The following is a 23,563-nucleotide window of genomic DNA, read 5'->3' as shown; positions in this document are numbered from 1 at the left end:
CTGTCATACAAGATAGCAAAGAAATTACAGAGATTATTGGGATTGTTCCAAAGGACTCAGGGACTAACTTGAAGAGGCTTCCAAGATTATACACAGGATAATCTGGGCATCAATGCATGCGATCACTATAACTGACTGAAACACAAATATGTGTAAATCCACTATGATTTTTTTAAAAACAACACTCAACTGGTCACCTTTGGAGGACACTAGTCCTCTTTATTTTGAATACTACTAAATAACATTCAAAAAATCAAGCATTTATTCTGCCTTTCCTAAACAAATATAACACTGGGAAACCAAAGAATCGATAAGAATTTGCTTTTTACAAAAGTATTCAGCTAGGAAATGAAGGAGAATGACAATAAGAATATCAAGACTGACTACTAATATCAACAGCTGCAAACATCATAAATAGAGAGATGGCCAGCTATTATGAGCCTCCTGACATGAAAGCATACCAATCTTATAAAATAGTCCTGTAAAAATTAAAAAGTTGAACCAGAATCCAATGAGGTCTCTGGATTCAATCATCATTTTAGAGAAAATAAAGAAATATGGCCAGGCACAGTGGCTCACACCTGTAATCCCAGAACTGTGGGAGGCTGACGTGGACAGATTGCTGGAGCCCAAGAATTCGAGACCAGACTGGGCAACAAGGTGAAACTCCGTCTCTACAAAACAACATAAAAATTAGCCAGGCATGGTGACATGTGCCTGTGGTCCCAGTTACTTGGGAGGCTGGGTAGGAGGACTGCTTGAACCAGGAGGTCGAGGCTGCAGTGAGCTGTGATCACACCACTGCACTCTAGCCTGGGCAACAGAGCAAGACCCTGTCACAAAAAATCAAAACAAACAACAACAAAGAAGAACCTATCAAATTATGTTTAAGGGGTAAAATTAGCAAAAATCAGTCTATGGGAAACTCTTCAAGAGAAACAACCTGATTCCTACTGCAAGCAGAGTGAGAGCTAGAGAGAAAGCCCACAAGAAACAAGATACTTAAAAGACACAGCAGCCAATCACAATGTATAAATCTTACTTGCATCCTGAATCAAACAAACAATTTTTGAGGAGGAAGGGTGGCTTGAGCCCAGGAATTTGAGACCAGTCTGGGCAACATAATGAGAGACTCCATCTCTACAAAAAGTTTAAAAAAAAAATTAGCTGGATGTGGTGTCTGTGGTTCCAACTACTGAGAGGCTGAGGTGGGACGGTCGCTTGAGCCCAGAAGTTCAAGGCCGCAGTGAGCTACAATCTGACTACTGCACTCCAGCCCGGGCAACAGACCAAGACCCTGACACAAACAACAACAACAACAAAAACACATTTTTTGAGAAAACCAATTGGACATTAAGTTATTAGCGTTAACTGTGTTTGGGATAAAGATATATAGATGAAATGACAGTATCTGGGATTTGCCTTCAAATATAAGAGGAATAAGGGAGTGTGTGGAGGCACAGAAAAAATAAAGCTGGTTGTAAGTTTATTCATTGTTAAAGCTGGTTGATGAATACCTGGGGATTTGTATTCTCCCTACTTCTGTATATGTTTGAAATTTTCAATAATAAAACGTGGAAAAAAATTAGTATAACTAAAACACTAATCTTTTAGTCTATGGTTTGTGGTTTCTTTGTGAAATAAAAGATTATTATTCTGTGGTTACTTCAGTAACTAAACTTCATAGATAAGACCTATCTTCTCATAAATCAGATTTGACAATACAAACACCTATAATCTCTTTCCCCAATAATCAAGAGAAAAATTATTGTTCACACTAGCAGCAACTTTAGCTGAGATTTTTAAAGATAGTTATGTGAAACTTTTAGCTCATCCAATGTTTTACATACTCAGTTATTTTAAAAGAAAACAAACTGAAACAATGAACATAAAGAAAAAACAATTTTAAGAATTCTGCAGTACTAAGTCAACGAAAATAACCACCTATGCTGACTGCTTTTCCTATTAAAAAGAATTTCTTATTCCCTCATTAAATTGACTTTCTACCTTCAAGTTCAAGTTTTTTCCTTGATAACAATCATACCAATATAGAAAATGAAAAATACATTCAAACTGAAAAATACATGAAAACCCTAAAGAAAAAATGCTGAGTTTTTCAACATTTTGGTGAACACTCCTAAAATTTCTCTAGACATATTATTATACAGACATTAATAAGTAAGGATATAAAATACACAGTATTTGGAAACATTTTTTCCAACTAACAATGTGTGTAGAACCTCATTTGTCAAATATTGCTAAGCACTATTCTTTTTAACAGTCACATAGCTCTTGGTGTACGTATAGTGTATGGCTATACGAAAACTAATCTCATACTGATAAGCATTTTAGATTTAAAAATTTTTAAAAACACCTTAACAACAATACCATGAATATCCCTGTGCTGGCTGTTTACATACTGTCTCCGAGCTTTAAACCTATCCTTTCATAATCTGCTCAGAGATCCTGAAGCTGTAAATCTGCAAAGAGCTGGTTTCCTATTAATTTCTTCCACTACAAGGCACTAGAGCTTCTTAAGGCGTTCTGAGCAGTAGTTTCACTGTTCCCCAGCAACAGCCAGGCCACGCCATACTTTGGCAGTCTGTTGGGTGATACTGACAGGGCTCCTCCACCTCTTAACATTACTTCTTCCCAATTATCCCACCAGCTCTAGAGGTAGTAGCTGCTTCCACCAATTTGTATCTCTGAATTACCAATGCAACATTTTTCTCTTTTGTCCTTTAAACATCTGTATTAATTTGTTTAAAATACAGTCATACATCACTTAACAATAGGGATACACTCTGAGAAATGCATCACTGGATGATTTCATTGTTGTGAGAACATCATAGAGTATACTTACATAAACCTAGATAGTATAGCCTACTCACACCTATATGGTATGACCTATTGCTCCTAGACTACAAATTTGTACTACGTGTTACTGTACTGAATACTATATGCAATTATAACACAGTGGTAAACATTTGTATATCTAAACATAGAAAAGGTACTGAAAAAATATGGTATAAAAGATAAAAGTTGTACCCCTGTGCAGTGCAGCTCCATCATAATCTTACAAGACCACCATATACATCTGGTCTATCGTTAACCAACGCACCATTATGCAGTACATGACTTTATACCTAGTATAGTTTGTTTCTCTGACTGAATCCTGAACTATATGACAGATTATGGGCACATCTTTTCTAATTATCTCTGGGATAAGTTCCTGAAAGTGCAGAGTCAAAAACTATACACATTTTAAGTTTGCATATATTACCACATTACCAACCTAGAAGCATAGCATCATTTTATACTCCCACCAAGACAGCATTGTTGGAATGCTAACTAATACTGGTGGCATCACATAATTGCTTTTATTTGTATTTCCTTGATTACATAAGCATCTTTTCATGATTTGGAAGGCTGACAGGACTTCCTGCTTATAAATTTCCTGTTCATTCTCTTTGCTAGTATTCTACTATGAGATTTATATTTGTTATTCCTTCATTAAGAATCTTTAATACATTGCAGCCAGGCACAGTGGCTCACACCTGTAATTCCAACACTTTGGGAGGCCAAGGCAGACAGATCACTTAAGGCCAGGAGATAGAGACCAGCCCGGCCCACATGGCGAAATCCGGTCTCTACTAAAAACACAAACAAAAAAAAATTGCCAGGGGTGGTGGCACATGCCTGTAATCCCAGCTATTTGGGTAGCTGAGGCACAAAAATTGCTAGAACCTGCGAAGCAGAGGTTGCAGTGAGCCAAGAGATCAAACCACTACACTACAGCTGGGAGACAGAGTGAAACCCTGTCTCAAAAAGAAAAAAAAAAGGGGGGGGGGGGTCTTTATACATTGCAGGTATTAACCTTTTCTAACTAATATATACTGAAAACAGTTTTCCAGCATATCATTTGTGTTTCCAACTTATTTCATGATTTTGGCTTTTATCTAAATAGTGGTTCCTCACCCCCACTAAAATAAAAGGGCAGAGACTTAGCCTGTCCTCTTTATTACAATGTCCTTGACACCTAGAACTGTACTGTACACCTAGAACCATACCATACACGGTGGGGCAGGGAGTGGGGTATACTCATAGATATTTTTTGCAACAAATGAATTTTTTAAAAATAATACAATCCAGGCCAGGCATGGTGGCTCATGCCTGTAATCCCAACACTTTGGGAGGCCAAGCTAGGCAGATCACCTGAGCCCAGGAGATCAAGACCAGCGTGGGCAACATGGCAAAAACCTGTCTCTACAAAAAATACAAAATTTAGACAAGCATGGTGGCATAGACACCTGTAGACTGTAGACACAACAACTTGGGAGGCTGAGGTCGGGGGACTGATTGAGCCCAGGAAGTTGAGGCTGCAGTGAGCCATGATTGAGCCACTGCACTCCAGTCTGGGTAACAGAGCAAGACCCTATCTCAACAAAATAATAATAGTAATAATAACGATAATCCAACCCATCAATATTTCATTCATGACTTGGTATAAGTGTCCCTTCCTCTACAAACAAGGAAGTTATAAAAATATACTGGTTACTAGTGCTTTGATTAATCCATGTTATATACTTAAAGCAAATCCATGTTATACATTTAATGCAATAATTTGTCTTTGATTCTTCTGGAATATATGTAAAATCAAAGTAAGCAGTCTATTTTCCTTTCAAAACTGCTTGCTAATTATTTACTAGGTAACCTACCTTTTCCTGACCAATGTATTTGTTAAGTATTATATCCCCCCATCCACCATTATTACAGCATTGCAAATTTCTTGAATACTTTACTTCTAGGTCTTCTGATGTTTACTCCCATAACAATGTAAATGATTGTTGGTTATATACAGAAAACTTTGGATTTTTACATACCCATTTTGGCTACCCCATTTTGAGTAGTTTTTCGGTTGATTCTCCTGGATTTTCCAAGAAAAATGAAAGCTTCTTCCTTTCCCACACTTGTATTTCTTATTTTATATTCTTACATAATTACACTAGCTAATGCTTCCAAAACAATGTTAAACAATAGCAGAGATAGTGTGGTATCTCATCTTGTTCCTGCTTTTATTGGGAATGCTACTGGTGTTTTACATGACGCTGTCTATTGGTTTGAGAGAGATTAATTATGTTATGAAGGTACGGATTCCTATCTTATTAGATTTAATTAGAAACAGACTGATATTTTGGCCAGGCGTGATGGCTCACACCCCTAATTCCAGTACTTTGGGAGGCCGAGGCGGGCGGATCACGAGGTCACGAGATCGAGAGCATCCTGGCTAACATAGTGAAACCCCGTCTCTATTAAAAATACAAAAAATTAGCCGGGCATGGTGGTGGGCGCCTGTAGTCCCAGCTACTCGGGCGGCTGAGGCGGGAGAATGGTGTGAACCCGGGAGGCGGAGCTTGCAGTGAGCCGAGATCGTGCCACTGCCCTCCAGCCTGGGCGACAGAGCGAGACTCTGTCTCAAAAAAAAAAAAAAGAAGAAGCCCTTTCGGCATCTATCAAAAATGATCTATTGTATATCCTTTTCCCTAGTTATATAATAAATTGTAAACATAAGTAGTAGGCTTACTAATATTATACCAACCCTCTCTGTATACTCCTAAAATTAACCATGTTTGGCCACAATATATTCTCGCTTTATTATTTAAATTCTCTTTTTGCTAGTATCTTGCTTATACAAAAATCACATATTAGTAAGATTTGTCTTGGGGTTTTTTTGGGGGCGGTGGGGAGGATATCTTTTACTAGGTTTTAGTATTCATGTTAGTTATCCTGGCTGTAAAGAAAATGAGTGCTTTCTTTTCTATACTCTGAACAATTAAAAGAATTAGAATTCCTGGTTTCTTATAGATTTGAAATATCTCCCTCAAGACACAACTTACACTGGTGCTTTTATTAGCGAATAATGTTTCAATTTTTTTTATAACTAGAGTCTGTTAGGTTTTTGTCTTTCCTCGTCTTGAACTTATTTACATCATTCTTAAAAATCCAGGTTTTCAAATACATTTACATAGCCATATCTAAAAGTTAAATAATTAGAGTAAAATGATAGGCAAAGACAAATCAGAGATATACAAACAAAAAGAAAACAAAATCTAGATTTAGAGGGCATAAGCAAAACTGAATTCCAGACGGAAAAGCATAAAACTATGTAGACAGGGTAATCTCATGATAAAAAAGGGGTGGTACATTTACTGAGTCCTGTATACTTAAGAATATCCTTCATTTGCCCCTACTTAAAAATAGCTAGGGCTGCCTAGGAAATTCTTTAGTTATACTGTTTTTTCCATCAGAACTCTCCAGCTGTTGAACCATTAACTTCAGAAATTGTATGTGGTTTGAAAAGAAGTCAGCCAGCTTCATTATTTTCCACTGCACTGACCTAACTATGTTGCAGGAAGTCAGGGACCCCAAACAGAGGGACCAGCTGAAGCCATGGCAGAAGAACGTGGATTGTAAAGATTTCATGGACATTTATTAGTTCCCCAAATTAATACTCTTGTAATTTCTTATGCCTGTCTTTACTGCAATCTCTAAACATAAATTGTAAAGATTTCATGGACACTTATCACTTCCCCAATCAATACCCTTGTGATTTCCTATGCCTGTCTTTACTTTAATCTCTTAATCCTGTCAGAAGAGGAGGATGTGTATCACCTCAGGACCATGTGATAATTGCGTTAACTACACAAATTGTGTAGTTTGAGCATGTGTGTTTGAGCAATATGAAATGTGGGCACCTTGAAAAAAGAGCAGGATAACAGCAATTGCTCAGGGAATAAGAGAGATAACCTTAAACTCTGACCGTCGGTGAGCCAGGCATAACAGAGCCGTATTTCTCTTCTTTCAAAAGCAAATGGGAGAAATATCGCTGAATTCTTTTTCTCAGCATGGAACATCCCTGAGAAAGAGAATACGCGCCTGGAGGTATAGGCTTATAAACAGCCCCCCAAGGTGCGCCTGTCTCTTATGGTTGAGGCTGTAGAGATGAAATAGACTCCAGTCTCCCATAGCACTCCTAGGCTTATTAGGAAGAGGAAATTCCCGCCTAATAAATTTTGGTCAGACCAGTTGATCTCAAAACTCTGTCTCCTGATAAGATGTTATCAATGACAATGGTGCCCGAAACTTCATTAGCAATTTTAATTTCACCTCGGTCCTGTGGTCCTGTGATCTCACCCTGCCTCCACTTGCCTTGTGATATTCTGTTACCCTGTTAAGTACTTGATGTCTGTCACCCACACCTATTCACACACTCCCTCCCCTTTTGAAAATCTCTAATAAAAACCTGCTGGTTTTTGTGGCTTGTGGGGCATCACGGATCCTACCAACGTGTGATGTCTCCCCTGGACGCCCAGCTTTAAAATTTCTCTCTTTTGTACTCTGTCCCTTTATTTCTCAAGCCAGCCGAAGCTTAGGAAAAATAGAAAAGAACCTACGTGATTATTGGGGCAGGTTCCCCAATATAACTAGTTTTTCTTGATATTTGTGAAATCACTTTTGCAATCCCTGAAAATTTAGCAAACTGCACCAGTATATTTTCCAAAAATGAGTCTTCATCTCCAGATTGATATTTTAAATCATTCAAAACAAATTTATTATTATTCTCTTGAATATTTTCCATTTCACATTATTCTACTGTCTTCTCCAAAGATGTCAATTATGGTTTTTCACTATCTGCAATTCATTCCCTTTAACTCCATTTTTTCTCTCCAATTTCTTCATATTCTATGCAGATTTCCTCAAGCCAAATCTCTAGCTTACTGATTCCATCTTCCACATTGTTTATTCTGCTCCTTGCTACTTATATTAAATTACATTCTATAGTCAATATCCTTAGCTCTTTTTCATGTATTACTTCATTTTTGTTATCTTTTTTCTCTCATGTCATTTGCTGTTTACCTTTCTTGGCAGCTTAAATAACTGTCTAAGACAGTTATTTAAATATTGCTTATCAGTTACTTTGGAATGCTAAGATATTTACATAGGTTTTGTGTTTGTTAACTTGCTTATCTGTATTCTGTTAATTCACCTTTGAGTAAGAAAAATTCTCTCTGGCTTTGCTCTTTAAACAAAAGTATAGTTAGCATCTCCTGGATGACTGAACACTTCTTTAAAAAATTAACATCAAAGCTCCCAGCTCAGGCTACAGTTGCTTCATTACCTGGCTAAGTGGCACAGGAATGAAAGTTAGGACTAAAGGTAGTAAGTCCTTTTTCTCTGTGTAATTTATCTCCAAATTTGTTAAAACTCTTACAAGGATAAGAACCAGTCACTTGAGCTATGCGTACATCACATGCTATGACAGGATCCTCAGTTTTGGCACATCTAACTACTTTTAGGAGAGTCAGACTCCTGAGAGACAAGCTGAGACACAACGGAACTCATATAACTCATCGTTATGGAACCCCATAACTCATCATCATTTTTTGTTTAATGGGTTAAGCGTATAATTTTCTTCTGTTCCCGTAAAGTCGGTAAAAAGATATTTCCTTCATGATTTTCCTTAGTCTTACCTCATCACTAAACTTTGCTCTTCCTGGTAAACAGGTTGACCTAAAGAAAAATACTATGACCACAAAGCCTCTCCTTTAGTCCTAGTACAGCTAAAATCAGGTTTTCTTTCTTTGTCTTAAAAGTGTGTCCATATAGCAATATCCTCCCTCTAAATTAGCAAATAATAGGACACTTACAGTACACTGCCAATACATATCCCTTGTCAGTGTTCTCACTTTCAATACGGTCTTAATGGCACATCTGGTGCCAATTCTGTCCAGTTTGCGGTACCTTTACTTAGATACATTTTTCTTTAGGTTCTTTCTAATTATTTTGATGAATTCAAGGGAAGACAGTTTAATCAACATTCTCTTAACTATATTATTTTTCCTCAAAATCAACTCACCCAATTTAATAATTTAAAACATTAAATCTACATACATAGTTTATCTCCTGGAAGAAATTATTATGAGTTATTTCATCAAGAACAGTGTGTGCACACTGCAGGAATTCAGTATCAGCTGAGTTAATTCTCCTCATGAGAAGTATCTGAAATATATTCAGTATATAAATCAAATATTTTAAATACTTCAGTTCCATATTAAAGCAATACATTTTAAAATGCTCCATGTACATTTTAAAATGTCCACCTTTTGACCCTGTTCTTGTGGTTCTACAAATATATCAAACCATGTTTCTTTAAAATATAAAAGTTACTAGGGAAAAACAATCTAGAATGAAAATAATAAAACCTCCAGGGAATAAGCCAAATTTGAACTTTGTTGATGCTCTAATTAGAAAAGAAACTGCTGTAATGGATATCGCACCATAGGCACTGGAGCCAAACAGGCCTAAATTCAAATCCTGGCTCTGTCACTTGCTAGCTGTATGACCTGGGTCCATTTACCACTTGAACATTAGATTCCTCATCTGGAAAACTAGGATAATAACCACACTTCACTGAATTGTTACAATGTTTAAATGAGACAGCATAATAAGTGGGCATTCAGCAAATGGTATATTGTTATATGCAGTTTATACATAATGTGTGCGTATGTATACATACTACATATGTGTGTGCGACAATACACACATACACATACACATACATACAACCAAACTCTCATCTCTGATCTGACTAGGAGAGCCATAGCACCATCCAAAGGGATGCTTATGCTCTGGGATTACTTAAAAATTAGAAGTCAAGGCCAGGCGCAGTGGTTCATGCCTGTAATCCCAGCACTTTGGGAGGCGGAAGCGGGCAGATCACTTGAGGCCAGGAGTTGGAGCCCAGCCTGGTCAACATGGTGAAGCCCCGTCTCTATTAAAAATACAAAAATTAGCCAGGTGTGGTGGTGCAGGCCTGTAATTCCAGCTACTCAGGAGGCTGAGGCAGGAGAATTGCTTGAACCTGGGAGGCAGAAGCTGCAGTGAGCCAAGATTGCACCACAGCACTCTAACCTGGGTGACAGAGTAAGACTTCAAGTCAGTTCCAAACAATAAGGTTTCTTACTCTTGCCAGAGAGACTACTGTTATAAAATTTTAGTAGGTTTCTATTGCCATTTAAATAATTGCCGGCCAGGCACGGTGGCTCACATCTGTAATCCCAGCACTTTGGGAGGCTGAGGCAGGCAGGTGATATCACCTGAGGTCAGGAGTTCAAGACCAACCTGGCCAACATGGCAAAACCCCGTCTCTACTTTACAAAAAATTAGCCGGGCATGGTGGCGGGTGCCTGTAATCCCAGCTACTAAGGAAGCTGAGGCAGGAGAATCACTTGAACCTGGGAGGTGAAGGTTGCAGTGAGCTGAGATCACACCACACTACACTCCAGCATGGGCAACAGAGTGAGGCTCCATCTCAAAAAAAAAAAAAAAAAAAAAAAAAAAGAAAGAAAGAAAGAAAATAATAATAATGCCTTTGTTCTATTTATCAGCAGTTTCTAGAATTAAGTACACATGAACAGAAAGGAATAACAAAAATTATACCTGAAACTCTAATTGCGAGCTAGCTTTACTCCCAGTCTCTTTCTAAGGAAAAGACCCATAGGCAATTCTTCTCCATATAAAAGCATGGTACCCCAATCACAACTAACCAGACTAATGGGTAAGCCAGAAGTGATGAGGTAGAGGTGAAAGCAACCACCTATGACTACGCCAGTATCAGAACCACCTATTACATCTTCTCTCCAAGAACTAGAAGAAGAGATATACATAGAGAAGTAAGCAGTGCCATGTAAGAAATGAAGATTTATTCTTCTGATTATAAAATCTTGAACTATGATTATCCCAGGATAACAGCTCAATTTGCAATTATGGGAAATACTGGAACATGGAAAAAATTGCACTGCTGTTAAGGTAAGTATTCCATACTTCTCTACTTCCCTGTGTCAATTAAAGCACTGCTTCTGAATTTTTTTTGTTTCAGCCCTAAATCACAGAGGAAACTAAAGAATATTATGGATAGCCCTGATTAAATTCCTTTGAAATTTCCCATCATACCTTAAATTCATATGAATTGTTTATTCTATGCCATAATATACCAGGGACTATCTAACTGATGCATCAGAAAGATATGCCATGTTCATCCCCCACATTCATGCATCTTCTAAAATACCAATCAATGCTTTCTCCTAGGAAAGGAGAATCTAAACTGAACATTACAGACTTAAGATAACCTAGACAGTTTTTCCTCAAAACTTGAAAGATTCCAATTATTGCATAAATCAATAAATAATTATGTTTCTGATGTCCAGAATATTTTTGAAAATAAACTCAACTCACGATCTGATGTGTGGAAAATCCTCTTCAATTTTGCTTCCTGTGTTTTTGAAAATTTGTAGTGCAGCTTCTGCTACTTTTTCATCATCCATTTTCAGACAAGCCAGTAATGATTCAAATGTTTCAGCAGAATGAAATGAGATGGGATGCGTAAATGAGAGTACCTATAAAATGAATCATAAAAATGATTTGTAAAACTTTTTCATCTTTATAATATAAATCCAAAATATTACATATTAGAAATATTATAAATCAAAGTCAATTAAAAAAATTATGTTAACCAAAATCTGAGAGCACTATAAATAAAATTTAAAACATACTCAACTATGTAACAGAAATGTTCCTCTGTAGGAAGATTGTATGATATAATGAAATAATTTCTTCCAAAATTAAATTACATGTTAATATAATTTTAATCAAAATAATTTAGATTTTGATTATTGTTCAGGTTTTTTGGTGGGGAATGAGAGAAAAGGGGACATGAAGAGAGAATTTAACAAAACATCTCTCATCTTCTCAATAAACATCATTAGCAGAGACTGAATAAGAAGAGAATAAACTAGACTGACCAGATACTAAAGAAGTCTATAAAGTTTCAATGTCCTAATCACAATGGTATGAACATTAGAATAATCATGAAACAGAAAATGTAAGGCAGTTAAGTAGACTCTAGAATATATAAAAAATTAGATTATATGAATTGTAAGAGATTACAAAGAAGTCAACAGAAAATAAATAGTCCTGGGAAAACTGAATAGCTATTGGGAGAAAATCAAATTAGACCCCTTGCCCCAACACACTTTCAAAATAAATTTCAGATGGGTTGTGTTTAAGATTTTAAAAAACAAAAACAACAAAAACCCTCTGTACAAGATAGGGTTTTTTAAAGCACAAAATAAACAAAAGGAATCAAACGTGGAATGTAAAAAAAACAGCACACAGCAGAAAAATATACTAAGTATAATGCCACGTTTGTAAGTTTCTAAAATAATCAAAATAAATAACATGTTATTTAGAGATACATACATAGATGATAAAACTATAAAGAATATTGAAAGAATAATAAATCCAAAATTCAGGACAATGATACCTGGTAAGGGGATGTAAGCAGGCAAGAAAAAAGACTACTCAAGGAACTTGAACAGTATTTTTAATATTCAATTTAATTTGACACTTTATTTACTTTTCACTTGTATTCACTTGGTTACTACACTTCATCATTTACATATAAGAGAATACATGTTTATACATATATCAAATATGTCCCAGCAAAAAGCAAAGGAAATAAAAAGCTTATTTAAATCAGTTAAAAAAAAAAACAAAAGATAGAGATGTCAGTAGATGTATGAACAAAGGATAAAAATGATGAATTTACCATAGGGAAAACACAAATGATTAACATATGGACCTCACTAGTATTAAATATGCAAATTAAAACATTATTTTTGCTTATCAGATTTGCAAATCTTTTAAAAATGTATTATATTCCATATTTTGAAGGTTAAAAAGACAGGTACCTTCACATACTACTGATGGGATTATATATCGGTAAAATTTCCCTGTACAGCAATTTAAATATATATTGCTCCAAGAATTTTGAAAGTGGTCACTCTCTTTAACTCAGTAATGCTCTCCCAGTTTTCTAAAAAATAAGATATTACCAAGAGATCTTACATAAAAACATTCAGCTTAGTGTTGTTTGTAAGAATAAAAGTACAAAAATCAAAATATTCAACAATAGGAAAACACTAGTGATACAGAGAAAGGAGAGTCTCAAAGTGAGGATTAGCCCGCAAGGATTCTTGGCTTTGCCAAGGAAAGAATTCAAGGGCAAGCCAGTGATAGGGTAGAAGAAAATAGCTTTATTGAAGCAGCAGTCTTACAGCTCCAGAGGTGTTACATACACGTCTATGACTGCTTCTGCAGAACAGCACTACCCCATAGGTAGGGTGCAGAGAGTTGTAGCTCAGGGCAGTTTTACAGTAATATTTATACCTACTTTTAATTATATACAGACTAAGGGGCAGTTTATGCAGAAATTCCTAGGGAAGGGGGAGTAGCTTTTGGGTCATCAGGTCATTGCCAAGGAAAGGGACAGTAACTCCCAGGTATTGCCACAGCAATGGTAAACTGACAAGGCACATTGGTGGGCGTGTCTTGTGGAAAGCTGCTTCTATCTCGCCCTTGTTTTAGCTAGTCCTCAATTTGGTCCTGTGTCTGAGCTCTGCCTCTGGAGTCCAGTCCTGCCTTCTACCTTGGTAGAATAGTATGATACCCCAAATACGGGCTAATCACCATTTCAAAAATGTTTATTATTACTTTTACTATGAGCTAGGCGTGGTGCTAAGAAATTCATGTACAAGCTTTAATGTCCTTTGCGAGACAAGTACTTTATTATTATCTCGATTTCATATGAGGAAATGAGGCAAGTAACGTGATCAAAGGCAGACAGCTACTAAATGACAGCCAAAAACCAGATCTGCTTTAGGCACTCTTAAAAAAAAAACTCTTGAAAAACACCGAGAAAAATGCTTATACTTTAATAAGGGAAAATAGTTAAGGATACAAGATTATATATTCAGTTTGATCTCAATGATCCCAACTATGCATTTGTTGAAGATTAAAAGGAAACAAAAGAAACTAATGTTTATGTATGATCAACCTATGTTTTTTATAATTTTATATATTCCAAAGTTGTCAATAATGAACTAATATTTTTACAATCAGTAAAAGACAGAATATTTTATGAAACAGAAAAAATAGAGTTGTAGAAAGAATTTGGCTCATTCTACAGTAGAGTTGTACCTTCTTTGCTCACTAATGACACCCTGAATTATACTCCACTATTTTAATATAATTAGTACTAGGCTAGATTACAGCATTTAAACCCCAAAATAATCAGATTACATGTAAGAATAAATATACAACTTCTAAATCACCTAAAACAACTGAGAAAATTTTACTTTGGATTATACAAACTTAAGAAAACATCAAGAACAAATAATATAAACTGTATATGTTAAACAGATACCTAATTAGGTACTTAATTTTAAATAGATACTTACCTTAAGCAGTTCAAGACCTGCTCTGATGGCTTGATCAGTTGGAACACCCTCATCTTCATCATCTGCTGTTCCATCTATTGATTTGTTCACTTGTTTAATAAGAGCACTAAAATATGACCAAAAAAGTCATTTTTTCAAATGTTACTAGCAATGTCTAAGAAAAATAATCCTGTGTTACATATTTGTGCACATACATATATACATATCCGAACCAAATACAAATTTGATATAGCTGGTTTTTAACACTACTGCAAAACAACTATAGTATTTTCAGATGCTTCTTTTCAAAAACAATTCTTTTCCCTTGCCCATTCAAATGAGGTCAAAATGTTATTCAATTTGCTCTTTATTAATGCTATCAATATCTTTATCATCTTTTCCATGGCAGGTCTGAGCCCAAACACATAAACGACAAATTATTTTTAATTATCTAAAACTGATTACTAGTCCAGCAAGTAGAACAATATACACAGAAATAAAAAAGGATAAAGGAAACATTAAGCACTTCCAAACCATTTACCAAATATTACTGTGTGTCAGGTACAGCTGTCAAAGTCAGAAATATACCTAGGCCTCCTCCTAAAAGGTGTAAGAATACCTAGGTAACAGACATACAATAAAACCTCATTAGAACATCAGAAAAGGAACTACAATAGATCAAAAGGAAACATGATGTTTTCAAGCTTTCTTCTAATAAAAACAAGCTGACGTTATTTTATTTATTTATTTATTTATTTATTTATTTATTTATGAGACGAAGTTTCACTTTGTCGCACAGGCTGGAGTGCAGTGGCATGATCTCGGTTCACTGCAACCTCCGCCTCCTGGGTTCAAACAATTCTCCTGCCTCAGCCTCCCAAGTAGCTGGGATTACAGGTGCGCGCCAACAAACCCAGCTAATTTTTGTATTTTTAGTAGAGACGGGGTTTCACCATGTTGTCAGGCTGGTCTCAAACTCCTGACCTGAAGTGCCTGCCCGCCTTCGCCTCTCAAAGCGCTGGGATTACAGATGTGAGCCACCACGCCCAGCCAAGCTTGTTATTTTAAAATAAACATCTGTATCCAGGCACAGTGGCTCACTCCTGTAAACCCAGCCACTTAGGAAGCTGAAACAGGAGGGTCACTTGAGGCCAGGAGTTCAAGACCAGCCTGAGCAACATAATGAGACCCTGTCTCTACATAAAATTTAAAAAATTAGCCTGGCATGGTGGTGTGTGCCTGTAATCCCAGCTATCTGGGAGGATCACTTAAGCACAGTAGTTTGAGGTTACAGTGAGCTATGATGCACCACTGCACTCCAGCCTGGGTGACAGAGTGAGACCCTATCTCTAAAAATATAAATAAACATTTGTAATGCATTGACAATTATCTAAAATAATCATTTATACTGATGGGTATGTATTTGTCCTTTTTATAAAAACCACCACCAGAGACAGAAAACATACCAAAATACAAGAAAATTCAATTAGTCAATGTTCCTTAAAATGTTTAGTAAATATGTTTCTACAAAAATACTATATATTCAAATTTAAGGTCAAGTTAGGAGTTAAATATATCTGTCCCCATTATAGGGTCTCCTTAAATTGATCATCTCTTTAACAGTTGGTATTTCTGAGGGTGTTTTCTCTTTTTCTGCTCATTTTCCCTAATCAGCTTATTCTCTTATCTCCAGCTATTCCAAATACAAATCTTCAATCTGAATCCTTTCCATATTTTCAGTAGCCCCAAGATTTTTTAACCTAGATATACGCAGGAATGAAAACTATCACGTTTCCAAAAGTAAACTCATTTTCTTCCACGACTGAGAATATGAAGCTCTCAGTCAAGTGAAGCAAGTAAAAAATAAGCTAACAAACACATTAAAAAGATCATCAGAGAACAAGAGGGACTACAAAAAAAGGCCACAACAAGAAGAAAATTTCCATAGCCAGGGTAATTAGGAAAGGAATTTCTGAGGAAGGACAACTGAACTACTAACAGCCAGGCATATGAAAATCTATGGGAAAGCACCTACCTGAAAGATCAAAGAAAATCAACTGAAAAACTATTTTAAAATACTAAGAATTCAGTGGGGTAAAACAAAACACTCAAAAATCAATAGCACTTTTCTGTATCAGCAAAAACTACCTAAAAAAACAGAGAGGGGAAATCTATTCACAATAACAAGTCAAAATATAAAAAATAACTAAAAAGTTGTAATGTACAGAATCTCTATGTCATTTGGTATGGGACAAGATTCCACAGGTACATACTAAGTCTCATATGGAAGAATTAATTAGTGCTTAGGAACAGCCAATAAATTTTACGGAAGGAGGGATGAAAGAACTTCCTCTAGTGTATCACAACCTCAGAAGACTAAAGAACCAAAGGGAAACCAGCAAGGATCCAAACCATGTAAGAATTTATGCTATAATAAAGGAACACCTCAAATCAAATGAGAATCAATTTTTCTGTAAATGGAGTTCATACAACTATCTACCATGTGCCTTTGAAAAAGACTGGGTCATCCCTTCTCAGCCTTTTGGCTAGGATCAAGTGTAAAAAGGACTGGGTCAAGGCCGGGGCACAGTGGCTCATGCCTGTAATCCCAGCACTTTGGGAGGCCAAGGCGGGCAGATCAGTTGAGGCCAGGAGTTCAAGACAAGCCTGGGCAACACGGTGAAACCCCACTTCTACTAAAAATACAAAAATTAGCTGGATGTGCTGGCACATGCCTGTAATCCCAGTTACTCGTAAGGCTGAGGCCGGACAATCGCTTGATTCCAGCAGGCGGAAGCTGCAGTGAGCTGAGATCAAGCCGCTGCACTCTAGCCTGGGCAACAGAGTGAGACTTACTCAAAAAAAAAAAAAAAAAAAAAAAGACAGTCTCTAAGTCCACCTTACACTAAATTCCAGACTAATCACAGATTTAAATGTTAAAAAGCAGAGCTATTAATATGATACCAAAGGCTGAAATAAACCACAAAGGAAATGACTGACATTTAATTATACCATGTAATATTTATTAATTGCAAAGAGATTTAAAAGGTGATTCAACTGGGTCAACAGCCTTATTTTATAAAGCATTCTTATAATCAATAAGAAAAAGACAATTTCACTGAGTCCCTATGGAAAAATAAAAGGCATTCTCCAAAGGGATAAAATTAGCCAAGACATAAATGAAAAAAAAAGTTCAACCTTATTAATAATTGCTCAACTTTTCTATTTGAAACACAAAAAAAATTTTTAAAGGGCACATCTCTTCATTCACCTATAAAATGACAAATATTGAAAAGATTAACAGCCACTGCTGGGAAGAGTCAGATGAAATGGACATTCACTGACTACTACAGGGGACTAAAAGTAGAATCTTTCTGTACAGTGTAGTGGTTAACCAAGTGGGCTCTAGAGACAGACTTCCTAGGTTTAAATGCTGTTTTCCACACTCCAACAGTGGGAAGGTTACTCACCCTATGTGCAATTTACTGCTCTTTATCTGTAAAATGGGAATAATAATAGTTCCTATCCATGAAGAAAAAAGTTAGTTAAAACATAAATTCTTAGAATAACACCAGGCACATTATAAAGCACTAACTGCTACTTGTTCTTATTGTTTACGTTTTGACATATCTTCTAGATCACTATGACCTTCTGATTCCTAAAGCCAAGATCTATTCCTGGTTTTCAGTCTCTTTGTCCACAATATACTTTACTTCTGAAAACCTCCTCCATCTTAACTCAAAACATTACAATAACCTGGTCTTCTTACATTTCTACAATTTCTGTACTGTAAAAAAAATTTCCAAAGTTCTGTCCATGATCTTTTTACTTCTTTCTATATAATCTGAGCAGATTAATCCATTCTCATAGTTTCACATTAAACTTCATAGGCCTTGATTTTTTTTTAATTGTTTGTCATGTACAAGTAGGAAGCACATCCTCTCTCACCTCCTTCAAAAACAGCTCCTTTCATTCTTTTCAAGGTACTACTATTCTCCACATCATTTGGACTTGAATCCTAATATTTCTGGTTCTTCCTTGCCTTTATTCCCCATATCCAGTAAGCTGGCAATTTTTTAGGTTGTTGTTTTAAAATTTCCCTCAAATATGTTGTCTCCTTTCCATTCCACTACCAGCTATAGACAATTAAAACACCTTGGCAATCTATCTCTTCTACTTCCCTCCTCCTAGCTATCATCTCAATCATCCATAGTTCTCAACAGATAAAGTAAAAGGAAGCTCAATGTTAAAGGCTTTCACAATCTGCTCCCAATCTGGCTTTTTAAGGATCATCTCATAACAGTTTTATACGATGCCACATTACACTATAAATAGATGGCAATCATTTTCTAAATATCCCTCTTCTTTACTATCAAATTAGCTTAATTTATGTTAACCTCAATGGCAAGAATGGCACTTCTATAAAAACAGAATCTTACCCTTTCTCCCCTCTTAGGTGAAATATTACCCCTTAGAGATATCCTCTTTCAACACTGTGAACTCTATTTGCAATAATCTTACTGAACTACAATATAATCTCCTGATTTGAAATCTTTATTCCATTACTGACAGAAGGTATAACAGCAGACTATGCTTTGCCAGTACCTAAAGAGTACTGCCTTGAATAGAGAAGGCATGGGATTACTTACTTAATAAATTTGTCTGATTCAGAGTCTTCCTCTTACAAATACAGAGGCTTCTACTTCTTGTCTTGCTTTTTAAACCTCAGAACTACCTCTTCAAATGAAAACTGATACAAGAGGAGTCCAAAGTGACTGACAGGTAACCAAAGTAGGGTCTCTCTATTTGTAAGGGGTCAATGACCAAAAGCTACGCCCAATGCCTTCCCCAACAAAACATCTCCAAAAGGGTTTGAGCATAAGATGAAAAAATCATTAGTATTATTTATTTTAGATAATAATATATACCCCTCAAAGAACACTACTGATGACTAACTAGTAAGTCAGTATGCCCTATATATATTGTATAAGTACTTTATTTTTTCAACCAGAGGAAAACATTTTAGGGAAAGTTTAAAAATAAAAAAACACCTCTTCCCACATTTCACAAAAGGGAATGCAGAGATAAAAAGAAATAAGTTTCCAACTTCTCACAGGTAGTACCAAAGCTGAAACTTTAAATGAGAGTTGTTTTAAAAAAACAACATTTTCAGTTCTCAAATTATCTGTGAAAATGTATCATTTGTTCCTTTGCAACAGATTCACCTAGTTTCCCAAGGGTATAAATAAAATTTATTTATATTACCTAAACTATACAAGTTAACAAAAACAAAGAGTGTCTGGTATACTGTTAACAGATAAAATTAGGCTTAGACTGACAATTTCTCACACAATTTGAACCAATCCTTAAAATTAAGATAAATAACAACAACAAATATACAGGTACAGATGAGTGTATATATATGTGTGTGTGTGTGTGTGTGTGTGCATATACAAATACAGATATATGCAGAGGAGTATATACAGAGGAGTACACAATACACACAGATGTGTAGCTAGATATAGCAGGCACTCAACAATGACTGATTCCTGAATGTACAAATTAATGAACAGCAATGAGAACTTAGTATTTTATATACAAATACCTGATAGATTCGGTATCTATGTGTACAGGTGCTATCCTCTCCAAGAGAAACTTGATCATTTCCAGGAAAGGATTTGTAGGCTGTTTGGGGTTGCCCAACTTCTTAGTTATTTCACGCTGTAATACAGATTATTTCAATATTACAAAAGTACATTTAAACAAATCATTATGTTAAAATATTAAGAACCAACAATAATTAAAACCATGTAGTACTGATACTGGAATAAACAAAACAGTAAGAATTGAACAAGTCCAGAAAAAAAGACTGAATTAAGGATTTAGCATATGAAAAAGGTAATATTTCAAGTAATCAGGGAAAAGGTAGACTAGTCAATACACTGTATTGAAATAATTGGATAGACATTTGGAATAAAAACAAAGTAAGGTCCCTGTCTCATATATTACATCAAAAATATTCCAAAAGAATAAAAATACAAATGAATAAAACCAAGAGTCACTGGATGCACAAACTTGAGGAAGTAAAATTATCAGAAGAGCTTGTTAAAACTATAGATTCCTGTATTTAACTCTGAAGATTCTCATTTAGTTGATCTGGGGTGAAGTCAAGAATCATCTTTCTCTAAAAAGCATTTCAGAAGGTATACAGGTAACAGATTAAGAATCACTGACAACAATAAATATTTTCATTGACTTAGAATAGGATTTCATAAGCAAGACAGCAAAGCCGAACACCATGAGGAAAATACTGACTTACCTAAAGATAGAAACTATGGTATGTAAAGAACATAATAAACAAAAAGAAAGGGTAAACTAAAACTGATAGAAAATTATCTGCAACTTAACAAATGCCAAATGACAAACTCACAAATCAGTAAGATAAATACCATTCTATAAAAATAGGCAAATATTATAAATACAACTTACAAAAGAAATATGAATGGCCAATAATCCCAAGGAGAAAAAATGGTCAGATGACTAGCGACTAACAAATATAAATACTATCAAAATAATTGTGTTTTTGTTTGTTTTCACTTGGGTTTTGTTTCCAGCAATGATACTGACCAATATTGTTGTGTGTGAGAAAATGGTCACTCTCATTACTGGTGATTAGCATAAAATTAATTCAGTTCTGGAGAACAATTTGCCAAAGCATATTAAAGGCTTTAAAAATGAGCTGTTAGCCCATGCAATTGTAGTTCTTAGAATTTATCCTAAAGAAAGAATCAAGACTGTGTAAAAATATTAATTATATCCTTCTTCATAGTAATCAAAAACTAGGAAAAAATCTAAATGTGTAACATAGTGGACTACTCAACAAATTATAGTACATGTATTCAGTGGTATGCTATGGAGCTATTAAATACTATAAAAGACTAATTAATGAAAAAGTAAAATGTACAAAACTGTATGTATAATATCTCATTTTAGAAGGACATATACCACAATATTAACAGCAATTGTCTCTACAGAGAAATTATAGTTTATCTGCATTGTTATTTATGTGACATTTTTCAAATTTAATATAATGAATATAAATTACTTTTATAAAAGAGAGAGATAATAAAGAAGATTTGGGGGCTTTTTCAAACATCAGCTCTTTTCTCTCCTTACCACACAACCTTCAGCCTGCTTGCAGGAGCATGTTGGACTAACAAGTACTTCTAACTGCTTTCTTATTTTCTCATCATCTTCTAACACCTGTGTGAATTTCTTCATGAAATCCTGAGCCTTACCAGGATCGGGTAAATTTCCTTAAAATAAATTAAAGTTCAATTAAAATCAATTTTTTTTAATTCTTAAAATAATAATAGGTCAATATTTTTCATTTTTTTAATTCTTAAAATAATAATAGGTCAATATTTTTCATTCCTTTTATTACCTTAAAATCCTTACATAAAAATTCAGTTTAGTTTAACAAAATAAATTGTGAAACACCTTCAACAGTCAATTTTCACAAATAAAAATATATTTTCTAGAAATATAAAACAGGATCATTGTGAAGGGACATATATGCAAGGAAAAGTCTAAAATGGCTACTTCTAAATAATACCTTGTAATATTTAAAGGCATCACATGTCAACCTGAATAATGCCAATTTTATTACTGTCCCCTTGAGCTTGTTGCATACATTGCTCTCTTATAATTTTAGAGATTAATCACTAAGTTTAAAGAACTATTTCCCTGTATTTCCCTGTTTATTGTTAAACCAACCCAGAGAGTTTACATATACATGCATGCTATCTAGCAGTGATATATACCGAGCAACCTATCCAGGTGTTACTGCTGGGTAAGTCATTACTGCATGGGAAAGAATGAGTCTTTGTAGAATCAAAAATGATTTTTATACTATTCTGCTAATGTGTCTTTGTATCAAAATATTTATGAAAGCTAATAAAATGTTGACTGTGGTATCTTTTTTTCCTGGCTTCTTAACTGTTGTAGAGAGCCAGACTAGAATATAGCATCTCCAATAACAGAAATTGTAAAATGGAACTTTGGCATTTTGTGAGGCCGAGGCAGGAGGATCACAAGGTCAGGAGTTCAAGACCACCCTGGCCAAGATGGTGAAACCCTGTCTCTACTAAAAGAATACAAAAATTAGCCTGGTGTGGTGGCAGGTGACTGTAATCCCAGCTACTCAGGAGGCTGAGGCAGAGAACTGCTTGAACCCGGGAGGCGGAGGTTGCAGTGAGCTGAGATCTCGCCACTGCACTCCAGCCTAGGCGACAGAGCGAGACTCTGTCTCAAAAAAAAAAAAAAAAAAAAGAGAGAGAGAGAGAGAACTCTGTGGACTATCAAAATAGTAGTAGAAATTCGAGCGAATCCCAAAATATGAATATAGTAAATGTAGTCTTCAAGTTCACATATAATTCTGAAATCCCATTTTATGTCTTGGTGAGATATTTAAATGACTTAATGTAGTTAAGAATCTAAAAATATATTAATCCTCCTAAATACTTCTGTATGACCTTTTCCTGTTTCTGTAATAGAAAAAAATCTGCAAGGAAAGAGAACCACATTGTAGTACAACAGATAAACATGATCACTTATAGAAGATCAATGGAATGTTTTTATAAGTTTACATAATAAGCACCTGAGGGCAAGCTGGAAAACTGCTAGTGTAGCACTTCGCAATCTGTGTTCCAAAGACCACTAGTAGTTCAGTGGAGTTTAACAGTGTTCAGGAAAAGGTATTTTTTCAAATAATTTTGGAAAGTGTTATTTTACAGCCCCTTCATAATGGATGGGCATCATAATAAAGGCTACAATAAGGCCTATTATTTCAGAAAAAAAAGCAAAAGGGGGGAGGGAAAAGAAGGGATAAAGAAAACTCTTTCAATTTAGCATTCTATAAACATATATGACAATGAAACCCCTTTTTCTCACAATACTACTAACACCTGCAGGATACCAGCATTCCTTGAAAACAGAATCTGGGAAATACTGAATTCACTGGAAGAAAACTGATAGGAAAAAAAAAAAAAAGAACTTAGGGAATGATCTCTTTTAGGAGACAGAATCCATAGCCAGACTATAAAAAGGTGATAGGCCAGGCATCGTGGCTCACACCTGTAATCCCAGCACTTGAGGCCAGCAGTTCAGCACTAGCCTAGGCAACATAGGAAGACCTAGTCTCTTAAAAAATATATTTTTTAAATTAG

The 23,563-nt window shown here is 35.4% G+C and overlaps 1 protein-coding gene across 17 annotated transcripts in view; it reads right to left on the bottom strand.

Annotated features, from left to right (window-relative positions):
• The window catches only part of PDS5B (PDS5 cohesin associated factor B), a 187,684-nt gene that overhangs the window by 52,456 nt on the left and 111,665 nt on the right, over nt 1-23,563 (bottom strand). For all 17 annotated transcript variants that reach the window (XM_054528896.2, XM_054528889.2, XM_054528891.2 and 14 more), the window contains 4 exons: nt 21,513-21,652; nt 19,942-20,057; nt 14,358-14,463; nt 11,296-11,456 (listed from right to left, as the gene is read on the bottom strand). In XM_054528896.2, coding sequence (XP_054384871.1) covers nt 11,296-11,456; nt 14,358-14,463; nt 19,942-20,057; nt 21,513-21,652 — 523 coding nt within the window. The remainder of the gene's footprint in view (nt 1-11,295; nt 11,457-14,357; nt 14,464-19,941; nt 20,058-21,512; nt 21,653-23,563) is intronic.

This window comes from Pongo abelii, chromosome 14, assembly GCF_028885655.2.
Source record: "Pongo abelii isolate AG06213 chromosome 14, NHGRI_mPonAbe1-v2.0_pri, whole genome shotgun sequence".
Taxonomy (NCBI): domain Eukaryota; kingdom Metazoa; phylum Chordata; class Mammalia; order Primates; family Hominidae; genus Pongo; species Pongo abelii.
This window is presented reverse-complemented; position numbering and strand designations above follow the sequence as displayed.